The sequence below is a fragment of the Nannospalax galili genome, unplaced genomic scaffold, assembly GCF_000622305.1.
Source record: "Nannospalax galili isolate Female #2095 unplaced genomic scaffold, S.galili_v1.0 scaffold1256, whole genome shotgun sequence".
Taxonomy (NCBI): Eukaryota; Metazoa; Chordata; class Mammalia; order Rodentia; family Spalacidae; genus Nannospalax; species Nannospalax galili.
In genome coordinates, this window is record NW_008337764.1 from 403,946 (window position 1) to 418,952 (window position 15,007).

The 15,007-nt window shown below is 41.9% G+C and overlaps 1 protein-coding gene across 1 annotated transcript; it reads right to left on the reverse strand.

Moving 5' to 3' along the window:
* Positions 1–13,380: 13,380 nt before the first annotated feature.
* Positions 13,381–14,410, reverse strand: LOC103733823 (olfactory receptor 10G2). The gene has a single exon (XM_008832712.1). The coding sequence runs from the start codon at positions 14,382–14,384 to the stop codon at positions 13,395–13,397; it is 990 nt and encodes a 329-aa protein (XP_008830934.1). The 5' UTR covers positions 14,385–14,410; the 3' UTR covers positions 13,381–13,394.
* Positions 14,411–15,007: the final 597 nt, after the last annotated feature.

Genomic DNA, 15,007 nt, shown 5'->3' on the forward strand with positions numbered 1-15,007 from the left:
CTTCACTACCAGTGTAGGGAAGAAGCCTCCCACAGTGTGCTGCGTCTTCCCACACCAAGTAACAATTAAATCTCCCACAGGCGTTTAGACAACTCACTTGAAACTTTCTTCCCATGTCATTCTAGCTTGTGTCAAATGGAACTTTGAAGCTAACAGCACACCATCAATGATCTGAATTTGTTTGGTAATGGAATCCTCTAAGGCTTGTTAGTTTCCACATGTCCTGACATTGTTGGGAGACACTTCACAGAAGTATTGGAAACCAACGCACAGGAGAATGTCTGAATAACAGCATAAGTGTATAGGATGGGTGTGTGCCCCAAAGGGAGACCGCAGAGACATGAGTTTCAGTGGTTTGCAGTAGTGTGGATCACCCCACAATTTCCATCTGTCTTGTTGCATTCTGATTAACAGCCTCAAAATGTCTTCTTTCTATGAGGACTCTACAAGGACTTTTGTGACCCGGCCCTGCGTATTTCTGGCCTTCAACGTCCTCAGAGCATCATGCCTGTCCTCCTTCTGGACCTTTAGTACGCCGATTCATTGCAACATACCTACATCCTCAACATTCATTCTGGCTGTCACTTCCTTTGGTGGAGGTACTCCTCTTTCAGATGACAATCTTTGAAGGGATAAGAGCTTCTGTTATAAAAGGTGATTGCAATACAATTTTAAGATGGTATTTGCTTAAATGAGTATTTCTTTTTTCTATTAGATTTACAAACTCCTAAGAGCAAGGACCAAATCTATTTTGTTCTTTGATATATCTGAAGCAACTACCCAGAACTTGGGAACAGGAAGTTCATTAAGAAATATTTGTTGATTCTATGTGAGGTCACACTTCTCATTACTTGTACCACGTAATTTGGAATGAAGAAATTATTAGTACAGCACTTCAAGCAATGTGAACCCATATTCAATATAAACAAAGCCCAAGGTATCATCCTGCTTTCTGTTTGTACAGAAATATTACATACATTTATTAAATGACTTAATGTATTGGTTCGGGTTATTTGGGTTACAGCAGCATCAATTGTTACAGGATTTGACCTTTAGGACTTGCCTTACTTTTTCTGTTGCTGTGGTAAAATACTCTGAAAAATCATTGTAAAGAAAGAAGAGTACATTTTGGCTCACAGTTCAAGGGAACAGTCTATCATGGTGGGTGTATTAGTTACTTCTCTGCTGCTGTAATAAAACAGCATGACCAAGGCAACTTACAGAAGGAAGAGTTTGTTTAGCTTACGGTTCAGAGAGTTAGAGTTCATAATGGTGGGGAAGGCATGGTGGCAGAGGTGGCTGGAGCAGAAAGCGCAGTGAGCACATCTTCAAGCAGGCATATGAAGCAGACAGTGACTGGAAGTCTGGCAAGGTTTAGGAACTCTCTAAGTCCACTCCCAGTGACACGCCTCCTCCAGCATGGCCGCACCTTCAAGACTTCTCAAAACAGCATCACCAACTAGGAACAAAATGTCCAAACACTTGGAGCATATGGGCAACACTCTCATTTAAATCACCACAGTGGGGAAGTCAAGATGGCGTGGTGCCACTAACTAATAGTGTGAGTCTTCCCACCTCAACATAATCAAGATTATTTCTTACAGGTATGACTGGAGACTGATCTAATTAAGATAATCCTTTGCAGGTGTGCCTATGTGATTTCAGATTCCATCAGGTTGACAACTGTGATGAACTACTATAATTTTCTTCCTTTCTTCTCATTCCTTTCTCTCTCTCTCTCTCTCAACTTTTAAATTACTCTTTTTTCATTTACTTGTGTATGTGTGTGAATGTGCATGCAATGGGGTGGAGGTTGGTGAACAATTGTGGAGTTTCTATCATGTGGGTCCCAGGGATCAAAGTCAGGTGATCAGACTTGATGCAAGCATCTTGACTTGCTGAGCCATTTCACTGATCCTTCCTTCCTTCCTTCCTTCCTTCCTTCCTTCCTTCCTTCCTTCCTTCCTTCCTCCCTCCCTCCTTCCCTCCCTCCCTCTTTCCATCCCTCTCTCACCTCTCATACATTTCTCTCTTTCTTCTCTCTCTCCCCCTCTCTCTTTCTCCCTTTCTTTCTATGGTGCTGGGGCTTGAACCAGGGCTTTGAAATGCTAGGGTAGTGTCTAGCAAGTAGGGGGCAGGTAATGATGCAGGATGGAGCAATATGTAAGATAGAGCAATTTTAGGAAAAAAATGTATTGTTTTTTTTTTCTAGGCAAAAAGGAGCCAATCTGGAAAAAACTAAAAAGAAGAACAATAGAATGTTAGCCTAAATGTGATATAATATTATAACTCCGTGGACTGTTTGAAGCTGTGTAGTCTTAGGTTATATAAACTGAGGAAAGAAGCAAACTTATAAGATTTAAATATTGAGGGCTGGGGGATGCTTAGTTTGTAAAGTGCCTGCTGTACAAGCACGGGAACCTGATTTTGGAGCTCCAGAATCCATGTAAAAGCCAGATGTGGTGGCGCACATCTGTAACGCTAGTGCTGGGTAGGGTGGAAGCAGGTGAGGAGACAGGAGGGTCTCTGGAGCCCATTGACCAGCCAGGATAGCCAAATTGATGAGCTCAGTTTCAGTGAGAAACTGTTTCAAAATGTAATGTGGTAAGTCATTGAGGAAGACACTCAACACCAACCTCTAGCCGTCACATGAACACATCCACCACACCACACACACACACACACACACACACACACACACACACGCACACTAATAAAAATAGTATGTTATAGATGAAATAAAAGATATGAAATGAAGTTTAGAGATATGATTTAAAAGTTTAAATATCTTGATTAACATGTATTCTAAAATTCCTTGTTTTAAATGGTATTTAGTTTGTTTAATGTCATCTTATATAACCACTGTAATTTAACAGTAAATGCATAAAATTAAAGAAAATACGAAGGTGGTAACATCACTGATACAATCAATATTTAAGACAGACAATGCGGTTCAAGAGTTTGGACTGAAAGCTCCAGGGAGAGGCTCCTTGGCAATGCAGTGAACAGGGGAAGCATGACAAGAGAGGTAAGGAGGTCGTTAGCAGGTAGAGGACACATAGCATGGACTGTTTGCTGTGACCCTTCGCTAGGAGGCTGATTGTCTTTGAGTCCTCCTAATGGTGTCTTTTCTCACCTTGCAAAACATTAGAAGGGCTGGGCCTCTTTGGTATGTCTGCACTGAGCTAGATTTTGCACAGACACCTTTGGGCGAGCATCTATGGATTGCTTCATCTGGGATGAAAAAGAATGACCCAGCATTGAGTTGCTGGCTCTGGTTGCTTTTTGGGCCACACCTAGATGATGACAACACTTTGGGGCCATTAGTAGTTTGACCTGAGAGGCAGAGGAAGGAGTCTGATCAGAGTTTATACAGCATGGGGAAGTAGAACCCATATTGTCTTGCTCTGATTATTCTAGCAGTGTCCTTGCATTCTAAGTTAAAAGAAAAAGAACATTTTTAAGGAAAGGTACTTGAAACAAAGGCATCGGAGCCTTTAAGTAGACTAAGTGTGCTCATTACTGGAAAGAGAAGGGTTAAGGACCCTGCCGGTCCCTGTGTTTGCACAGTGAGGCAGAATCTGAGGAATTTTCTGTATTGCTTCTTCACCATCCCCAAAGAGAAAAATGATAAATGTTGAAAAGCTTTTTCTTCAGTTCTCAAGGATAAAGCTCCTAAATCTGGCAAAAGCCCACTTTAACTTAAAATTAATATGCTTGACATATTAACTCAGAATGGGCTGATTGAAAAAAGATGGCTGAAAAACAGTAAATTTTTTTGACTAAACTACTAAAAACAGTAAAGTCCTGGAATTAATTTGCTCCTGTTGTGAGTTGATCCAGCTTTAAGAATATGTTTTCCTTAGACTCACAAGGAGGCAGCAACAGTCTTGGAGGAGGTTGGCCTCTTCTCAGGTGAATGTCCCGCAGCGAGGGAAGCGTCCTTCTGAGTGCCCCCTCAGCTATCAGTCACCACTACTCACCCTTACGGTGTCTGCTTTAGGACGCAATTGAAACTTTACAGGGGGTCAGGCAATACCCTGACTTAAGATCTATGAGACCTGCTCTTGAGCTCCTGGAAGAGTGTGACTTCTCTGCTATATCCTAAAAGAGTCTACATTATTAGATAGGCGTCCTTTGATTAAAAAACATCATCAAGAGATTTGAAGGAAAAACCATTCACCTCTTGGGAGTTCTACCTTGAAACATTTCCCTCTTGAGAACTCTGTCTCCTGGGTCCTCATTATTTCTTGTTTTGACAGCAAGCAAAAATAATTTCCGCACATTTAGAAAGTGAACTATGGAGAACAAAGTAATCGTTTTGGATGCCCTTTAACTTCTGGGATCCCTTTCTTTGAAGTGTTGTGCGGGTAACAGTCTCTGGCATTTGGCTACAAGCGAATTGAAGTTTCACTTAATTTTCAGTAATTGAAACAATCTTCCTTACATCTTTCCTACTTCTTTGGATACTGAGGGATAAAAACAAAAACACAAACCAGAACTCCATAAAAACAAACAACAAACAAACAAACAAAACAAATAGACAAACAATAAACAAAATGCCCCAATTCAGGTCATCTGAGTAAAGTCAGCCACCTCTAGTTTACAATAGTCTTGGATGATGGGGATTCACATGCTCTTCTGGCCTCTGTGGGCACTGGACACATGTGGTACACTTACATACATGTAGGCAAAACACACATAAAAATTAATAAAAAGAAGGACTTTTGTTTTAAAAATTCTTGGATGACTCTATTGTTATTTTCTCTTTTGAGGCAGGATCTCACTCCAGGACTTATGCTGGCCTCAAACTCGTGATAATTCTGCCTCAGCCTCCTGAGTGCTGTGATTACAAGTGTGAGCTACCATGCCAAGACAGAGATAAAAATATGAAGTTGCAATTAAAAATACCATTCTTCTTTTTTCAATGGATATTTTCTATTGAATTTTGTGCCTTTTATACAAAACATTTTTTTCCATACAAAACATCTTAATCATCTTTATACCGGATGTCCCTCAGTACACGTTCATCCAGTGGAGTCTAGTGAGCTTATGAGGAGCCTCTCTCTCAAAGAACATCAACTCCTTCACCCAGCAATAATCAACTGCCAATAGTTCTTTGGCTAATGGGGCCTGCTGTCCATTTCCATTTCTCTGTTGGGTTTTTGTATAGTTTGAGTTTTCATGAGTCTTGTGCATGCTGACATCATTACTGTAAGTTCATATGAGCAAGTTCCCAGGAGCCTGGAGGACTTTGTTTCTTTAAGATCATGCACTAACTCTGGCTCTTACAATATCATCCCCACCCTCCCCCCCAACCCATCTCACCCCCTGCTACCACAATGGTCCCTGAGCCATGGGTGGGTGCGGTTTAATATAGGAGTCCTATCCAGGGACAGACTCTACGGTTTCTTATTCTCTACACTTTGGCCAGTTGTGGCCTTCTGTGTATATCATACTCTGTTGCATGAGGAAGCTTCCCTGGTGAGAGTTAAGAAGTGCATTATTTTTTTTCCTCTACACCCCTGTTATGCTGTGTTTCGTGAGCTTCAGGTGTAGAGGTTCTGTTGTAGATGTGCTACTTAGGCTTGGGCGTCTCTCAAACACTTATTCTCTGTGTTTGACCAGTTGTGGAACTCTGTAATAGTCTTCAGCTGTTGCAAAAAGAAGTGTCTTTGATGAGTCATGAATGGTATACTTGTCTGTAAATAAAAGGATCCATATTCAACAAACAGTAAGAAATTACATTTGTTTAGCAATATGACAGAGGTAGGGTTTTCTCTAGGACTTATGTATGTGTATTTGGGTATGTGGCACACGTGAGTTCACCCCCATTGAGAGGGCTTTAAGTCCAATTAGATAGCTGTTGATTACCTCCTAGATAAAAGTGCCACTACTGTACCACAGTAGTTGTGTTGGTCATTTTTGTGGTTATTAGGTTTTAAAGCTGGGGATGGACCATTGATTGATTTTTCTCCATTAGCAGCTTTCATAGATTCTCCAGAGCTATGAGAGCTAGTTTTCAGGGGAGGAGGCTTCTAGGTCATTTCCAGCTCCACTGCTCCAAGTCCTATGTCTGAAGTATGTCCTGTCTTCAGCAATAGGGTCTTACCTTCAAGTTCTGGGAGGTAACAACTTATATTTAAAATGTAATACTACTCAAAACTCACCACTTTCTAAGTATTTTACTATATTTTGATATTAGAGATTCTTCACATCCATCATGTCTTTACGGTGGAAATATGATGTAACATTATGCTGTGAGTTATTTCTTACCAGTTCCATGTGTGGTGATTGGAGCTTGAAACTGACTTGGACGTATTCACACCATGGGAATGGGAAAACAGTACAATCCAGCACTTTATAAAAGTTTTGATTGTATTAAATATTTTTTCTTGAGCTGTTAAAATTTCATACATTTCTCACTCACATCCAGACCCCTTCCCCCATCTGTGCCTCCCCCATCCCCCCACTGAACCCTATGCACTCTGCCATACATGCTGAGTCCTATTCATTCAGGTCTTTGTACCCAAATGTCCTTCAGTGTAAACACATCCAGTGGAGTCTAGTCAGCTCATCCATGGGTCGTATGTAAGTCATACTCTCCCTTACCCAGCATCAGTCTCAAATAGCTTTCAATCTAGTGCTGGCCCACCACCTATTTCTCACCTCCCCTTTGGGCCCTTGTTTAATTGAGCTGACATGGGTCCCGTGCTCGATGCTGCCACTGCCACAGGCTCACATGAGCAAGTCTCCAGTAGCCTGGAAACCTCCGCCCCTTTATGTTCATGAACCAGCCGTGACTCTTACAATCTTTCTGCCTCCTCTTTCACAATGGTCCCTGAGCTGTGGGTGGGTGAGGTTCCATGTAGGAGTCCCATCCTACCCTCTACAGTCTCTTATTCTCCGAAACATGGCCAGTTGTGGCCTTCTGTGTGTATCACACTCTGATGTACATCGAAGCCTCACTGGTGAAAGCTGAGGGGTGCATTAACCCTCTCTCTACCCCTTATTCCACTATGTTCCATGAGCCTTGGTTGTAGAGATTCGACAGCAGATGTGTTGCCTAGTACTGGGCATCTCCCAGGTGTGTGCTCTGTGCCTGACCAGATGTGCAACTCTATCTGTTGCAAAAAGAAACTTCTTTGATGAGTGCTGTATGGCATGTTTGTCACTTTAAGGGAGGTGTCTTCTATCTGGCACTGCATCCCTGCCAAGCAGCTCCTAGGTATACATATGCATTAATGTTTAAATTTAAAAAAATATTTTGGGCTGGAGAGATGGCTCAGCGGTTAAGAACACTGACTGTTCTTGCAGAAGACCTGGGTTTGGATCCCAGCGCCCACATGGCAGCTAACAACTGTCCATAACTCCAGTTCCAGGGGATCCGACAGCCTCTTCTGTCCTTTGCCAGCATTGGGCAACACGGATGCACTTACTTACATGAAGGCATAACACTCATAATGTTCTGTGTGATACACACACACACACACACACACACAAATCAACAAATTAAAAAAATGTATTATATTTGGGGAGGAAGCATAAAAATTTACATCATGTTAATTAGTAGAGGTGACAAACATTACCATTGAAATCTATCCGATGACTTTATAGACATACACAGGTGCCAAGGATCCAAGTACAACCGATTATGACTAGTAATAATCAGATACATACAGATTAGAGATGCATGCACCAACATCTCAGTGTTAGTAGCAAAAACAATGCAGTGCTCTTGGAGCCCAAGGAAGGCACTAAGTTGGTCTAGGTGAAAAGGATCAGGAAGCAGTATTGGTTCCCCAGGTGTCTGGGGCCCCAAGACTAGGAATGGCACAGGGTCCAAACTAGAGTATAGAACGGCTGAGATCTTCTTTTAAGGGTAAAAACTCATTCAATTTTATATCTTACAGGGTTTATACTGAGTTCAATATTGTATAACGGTATTAATTCAACTGTGAACCTAAAAATTTACAGCCACTTTTGAAAGAGATGTATCTTTGCTCTGGAGTGTGTTACTGAATACGTTAAAGCTGTAACGAAATGCTTGTTCTAATCATGTGATTATTAAATTAAAAAAAATAAAAAAAATAATTCTTCAAAGGATAAAACTGTGCTCCTTAATAATTAGTAGATGTGAAAAACATTACCACTGAAATCTATCTGTTGACTTTATATCCATGCTCAAATGCCAAGGAGCTCAGAAAGTAACCAACCGTGACTAGTAATAATCAGATCTATAGAGATTAGAAATGCATGTGCAAACATCTTAGTGTTAATTGCATTAAAAATGAATTTTACTGTATGAAACTATGTATTTTAATAATAAAATGGGGATCTTTTTAAAAGTTAAAACATCATTTAATTTATGTCCTATAGGGTTTATACTGAGTACAATATTGTATAACTGTGATAATTCAACAGTAAACCTAAAAATTTACAGCCAATTTTGAAAGAGATGCAGCTTAGCTCTGGAAATTGTTATTGAATATGTCAATGCTGTTGTAATGCAATGCTTCTTCTAATTATGTGGTTATTAAATAAATAATTAAAATATTTTATTCATTGTTTTTATTTTATGTGTATGGGTGTATTGCTTGCTAGTAGGTAAGTGCACTCGTGTCGTGCAGTGCTGGCAGAGAACAGAATTCCCTGGAACTGGAGTTACGACAGTTGTTAGCTGCCATATGGGTGCTGGGACTTGAACCTGGGTCTTCTGCAAGAACAGTGTTCTTAATGGCTGAGCCCTCTCTCCAGTCCCATGTTTAAATATTTTGATAAAATTTAAAAAATTTGATAATTTCATATGAGTATTGTATTGGCATCATTTCCGTCCTTCGCACCCCCCTCCGTTCCTCCCACATCCCCCCAACTCCCTCTCAATTTCCTGTCCTCTTCTTTGATTATTGTTGTTACATAAAATACATTTGTAAATTTACATATACATACGTATGTATATTATACATAATGCACTGAATGTGTACTTGGGTTTAGGGTTGCCTACTTGGGATTAGATAACCCCTCAGGGAACTCGTCCCAGAAGAAAAACTGGTTCTCTCTTCTCCAGCATGCAGTGATTGCCTGTAGCTCTTCATCTAGAGGTGGGACCCTGTGACATTTCCCCCATCCTCATTGACATGTCAGCTGGTGGTGTCACCGTGCTGATCTTGTGCGTAGACTGCCGTACTGTGGAGCTGTCATAAGTGCAGCTTCCCTGTCATGTCTAGAATGCATTATCTAGCAGCAGGTTTCCTGGTCCTCTGTGTCCTCTTCCATGATATTCTCTGAACTTCAGGTATAGGGGTTGCAGTGTAGATCTATCAGTTGGGGCTAGATGCCACACAGTCACCTGTCTACATTTTGATTGGTTGTGGAATTTGTAACAGTTTCCATAGTTGTAATTCTTTGTTGAGTAGTGAAAGCTACACTTATCTGTGAACATAAGGAGAAGTATTTAGAATATAGTGAGAAATTATGCTGGTCTAGGAAAATGGCAGTAGTGGGTTCTTCTCTAGTGTCTCTCCAACCACGTGTACTTGGCTGTTTACAGGACCATGTATAATTTGTTTCCTACTAAATGGGCTTTAAGTCCAATTAGACAGCTGTTGATTTCTCTCAAGATAATAGAGCCACTGCACAAATAGGGATATTTTTCTGGGCTGGTCATTGTTGACTACCAGCTCGGTAGGTCTAGTTATTGGTTTTCTCTCTTGGTAGCCTGCATAGCACCTTCTGATACTATGAGAGCTAGTAGTCTTCAGGGAGGAGGCTTTCAGATGTGTTCCAGCTCAATTACTCCAAGTTCTGTGTCCAAAGTGTGTGGTACCTTCAGCAATAGGGTCTTATCTTCAACTTCTTTGGAGGCAACCAAGGACTATGATAATAGCCTGTATTATCATCTTGGACTACCTTGTATTACTATCTTGGACTACCTGAGCCAACAACTTGAAGGGAGGTTCCCCTTGCCTGGTACTAGACTTTTTGTTAGATTATCTTTAGCTATGTGCATGCACTCACGTATATATTATATGTGTATTTTTAAATGGACTTATGAAATAATATATGTTTTTATAATTACATTTATTTCTGTGGGAAGGTACATGTGTCACTATGTGTATATGGAGGTGAGAGGACAACTTTCAGGGTTTGGTTCTCTCCTTCCACTATGTGGGTCTCAGGGATCTAACTCAGGTCATCAGGCTTGGCAGCAAGTGCCTTTGAGCCATATTGCCAGCCCTTATTGTACTCTAAAAATTGATATCTAATTGTACATATTTGTGGGGAAGATGTGACAAGATCATATGCACATGCAATGTGTGATGATCAAATCAGCGTAATTACCATTTCCCTCTCTGAAATTTTATCCTTTTTTTGTGTTGGGAACTTCTGAATTCCTCTTCTAGATCTTTTTTCAAAAATATTCTATTTATTATTTTTATGTGTACATGTGTATTGCCTGCGTGCAGGTAAGTGCATGTGTGTCGTGCAATGCCCTCGGGGGACAGAGAGGCTGTCAGATCCCCTGGAACTAGAATTATGGACAGTTGTTAGCTGCCATGTGGGTGCTGGGATTTGAACCCGGGTCTTCTGCAAGAACAGCCAGTGCTCTTAACCACTGAACCATCTCTCCAGCCCCCTCTTTTAGATCTTTATAAAAATAAAAATGTTGTGAACAGTAGTCAACCCGTTATACTGAAGGACACTAGGCTTATCCCTCCTAAGTATATTCCCGTCTCTCTTTCCGAGCCTCTAGCAATTACTGTTGTATTTTGTACTTCATGAAATCAGTACTTTAGCTGAACAGGGAATATTTATCTTCTGTGCCTGGCTTATTTCACTTAACAAAGTGTCTTCTACTCCATCTGCATTGCTGCAGACAATGGGATTTATGTCTTAATAGCATTTTCCTTGTGCATATGGCATCTTCCTCCCCTGTTCTTGCTTCCCCCCTCTTCCTTCCGCTCCCCTTCCTTTATCTCTTTTATTTATTATCAGTATTTTTATGGGTATGAGTGTTTTGCCTGCAGGTATGTAAGTGTACCATGTGCATGCCTGGTGCCCTCAGAGGTCAGAAGAGGGCATCAGATCTCCTGGAACTGGAGTGTTTTGCCTGCATGTATGTATGTAGGGATGTACTCATGTTGTACAAAGCCCGCAGAGGCCAGAAAAAGGTGTCGGATCCCCTGGAACTGGAGTTAAGAGATGGTTGTTAGCCGCCATGTAGGTACTGGGAATCGAACCTGGGTCCTCTGGAAGTGCAGCTGAGCCATCTCTTTGGCCCCTACCTCTTAAAATTTAAATTTAGTGCAGGATTTCATCTTCCTCCACTTTTACAAGACCCCTGTTCTCAAGATCGCCAGTATCTATGCACATAGATATTTATTTGGGGAAACAAAAACTGGCTATATGCTTAGGTTTATATCACGGTGAGAAGAATGTATCAACTATAGGTTAGAGTGGGACTGCAAGACAGAGTGCAGTTATGATTGCTTATGGCTATAGTAGGACTAGAGGCAGATGCTAGGAAAATGTCACTGAGTGGTAACACTTCAGTCAAGAGCTATCGGGATGTGTGTGGAACTTCAGGGGAGGAAAAAACTTGAGAAAAATTATGGAGATTTGAAGCAGCTTGGAGAAAGGAGAAATCCAGAATGTCTTCAGCATAGGCTGTGCATGGGATTAAAGTGAGATATAATTGGGGTGGAAAAATCTGTCCTTACTTTGTAAGGGCTGGGGAGCCACTGAAGAGCGTAAACAGGAAATGTCACAGTTAGCTTGAAATTATAAAGAGCATATTTGCTGAGAGATAAGCCACGGTGGTCAACATTTATATCTGCTCAGGCTCCTTCTTGTCCCTCTGTGAGCTTCCTCCCTTGGGTGTTCTTCCAGTGATCAGCACCAGTTAGTTCTTTGTGGTAGGCAAGGGTGGAGGGGCTTGGAGAAGTAGTCAGCTAGATGTGTCTGCATCTCCGTGAGATGCCCTGCTCAGTGCCAGTGAGGAGAGAAATGCTTTAAATGTGGGTAGACAGACAAACTAGACATTAATTCAAAGATGAGCTCTAAATTGGGAGCCACCAGGTGCATGCTCCCAGTTGCAGGGTCCACTTGCTTCAGTGCAGGCCTGCTGGAATAGTGGCAGGGCTTTATTTACTTACCAATGGTTAGTCATATTTTCAGCAACATTTGGGAATAAACTTGGTTTCAGATAAGGGAACAGAATACTCTAAAAACCATGCTGCCTATTGTAGCTCTATATAATGTCAGTTGTATAATGAGACAATTAAAAAGGAATTGGTGAATGGGCCCCTAACTGAGTTTGTGCTGTTCATGTACTCTTGGGTGTGGGACCATCCACTGGAGTGTGGTTGACCTACCAGGAGCCAACTCTTAGAGAAAACCAACTCTCCCCTCCTCAGAAGTCATCAACTGTCCATAGCTCCTCAGTTAGGGGGGTAGGAGCTCATGAACCCCCTCTCCACTCCATGCTAGAATGTTAATCATGCAGGTCTTGTGCAGGCAACCACAGCTGCTGTGAGTTCATGAGTGTAGAAGACAGTGTTTCATAGCACTCTTCTGTATCTGCTGGCTCTTGCATTCTTTCCACCCCCTCTTCCATGATGTTATATATAATAAAGAACTATGGTAAGTGGGCATGCTGCAGGCTCATGTTTGTAATACAGCACCAGAGAGGCAAAGGCAGTAGATTGCTGTCAGTGGCCTCAGACATTATGTGGCCCAGCTGGCCTTGAACTTCTGATCCTCCTGCTTAGGCTCCTGCTTAGCTGGGATTAGAGGCCTGCACTGGCATACCTGGAAGATTAAATTTGATTATGGTATAAATTAAGAGTAAAAGGGTAAAAGAGTAGTTAGGAATCAAGAGAGACATCCTCAAGGTGGAAAAGACAGATGTGTTAGCATGTGGGGAGGGTGAATGGTGGCCAGGAGTCATAATGATCCAGAATTTTCAAGTTCAGATACCTGGGAATATTCATCCCATGGACAAACTTAAAAACACAGAATTTATAGAAGGATAAGGGCAAAAATAATGAAAAAGGAGATTATATAGCATTATTTTACTTTATTTCTCCTTTCCAAAATTTCTGGAGTAATATATGCTTCCTAAGCTGTGGACATATTGTCGACATTTTCTCTTCTCAAAAGGTTGTTAGAAATGGTAGAAGCAATGTGCCCATTTATTTCTAACCAAACAACATAAGACAATTGAAGTCAATTTATAATGAAAAGATTATGAGTCCCCAAAGTTGGGAAATTTCTTCCAATTTTAATTCAATTGAATTCAGTCTAAATTTTTACCTGTGCATCAAGCAATTGTCACATGAACAGTACTAAAAACATGGCAGGGGTGGTGATGCCTGCGATCCCTGGGCCTGTGCCTACTTATTTCCACCCACATTCCCTTGGCGGCCTGCTGTTAACCTTTTCAGAGCAGACTTCACTTCCTGGTTCCTCAGGGTGTAGATGAGGGGATTCAGTAACGGAGTGACAACAGTGTAAAACACAGCAACTGCCCCATCCAAGGGACTCTTGGAGCCTGCCCGAAGGTAAATGAAAATACAGGGGACGTAGTAGACTGTGACCACAGTCAGATGGGAGCCACAGGTGGAGAAGGCCCGCCGCCTCCCGTCAGCTGTGTGTATCTTCAGGATGGCATGGACTATGTTGGCATAGGACAGCAGAATTAGCATGAAGCAACTGGCGGCCACTACCCCGATGTCCACAAAGGTCACAAGTTCATTCACTGTTGTGTCAGCACAGGCCAGTCTCAACACTGCTGGGATGTCACAGATAAAGTAATCTATCCGGTTGGGCCCACAGTAGGGCAGGCGGAAGGTCAGGATGGCTTGAATAGACCCATGGATAGAGCCAGCCACCCAAGCTCCAGCCACTAGGATTGTGCATAACTTCCCATTCATGAGCACAGGGTAGCGCAGGGGCTGGCATATTGCCAAGTACCTGTCATAGGCCATCAAGGTGTAGAGGAAGCACTGAGTGCTGCCCAGGAAGTGGAAAAAATATAGTTGGGCTACACAGCCACCGTATGGAATAACCCTGCTTGCCGCAGTAAAATCCAAAATAAGTCGTGGAACGATGACTGAGGAGAGCCACATGTCCAGGAAGGAGAGCACACCCAGAAGAATGTACATGGGGCGGGCATGCAGCTTGGGGTCAGCCCACACGGTGAGCAGAATGAGCAGGTTCCCCAGCTGCGTCAGGACGTAGATGAGGAAGAAGACCAGGAAGAGGAGGGGCCTTAGATTCGGGGGATGGGCCAAGCCGAGGAGAATGAATTCTGTCACCGCCGCGTCCAGCGATGTGTTTCTGTTCCTTCTCATGTCTTTCTGTAGCCTGTGACGATAAATCATGACGTTAGAGAAGGGAAATGCAGCGTAGGAGGCAGCAAGAGAATGCTTTGTTTGATGATTAGTGCATAGCAGTTAGGAGATGAATATAATTCATAGTCCATTGCTGTTGTCTAATCTCATCTCTTCCAGTAATCACTTTCTAGCACGTTAAACATGATGCCTATTTTTTTTTTTTAATGAGTGAATGGCTGACTGATGGGATGCTGCCATCCTGCTGATCCCATACAACTTTATTAGGTCCCTCTGGCTTGCTGGACCTTGTTGTCCTTCTTTAAGGCAAGGGGCCATCTTTGCTATGATCAATGTGGACCCAGTTTCACAATAATCCCTAAGGACCATTTATGCTCCTCATTGCTTTGGGGTGTCATTTAGTTTTATTTAATTTATATGTCCATTGGTTTAGATTGAATTTTGTAAGATATACAATTACAAAGGAATTTTTGTTTTTGTAAAAGTATTGATTAGCACACGGTTTGGTCTTCAGTGAGTTTGTGCATGCATACACATATACTTTTCATTGTAACATTCAGTGTCTCTAAAGGACTTTTCAAGTACCTGAACCAGATGACAAGAAAACTAGAGGAATGCTTTTATATCTGTTTCTTATTCACCAAGAAACCTCT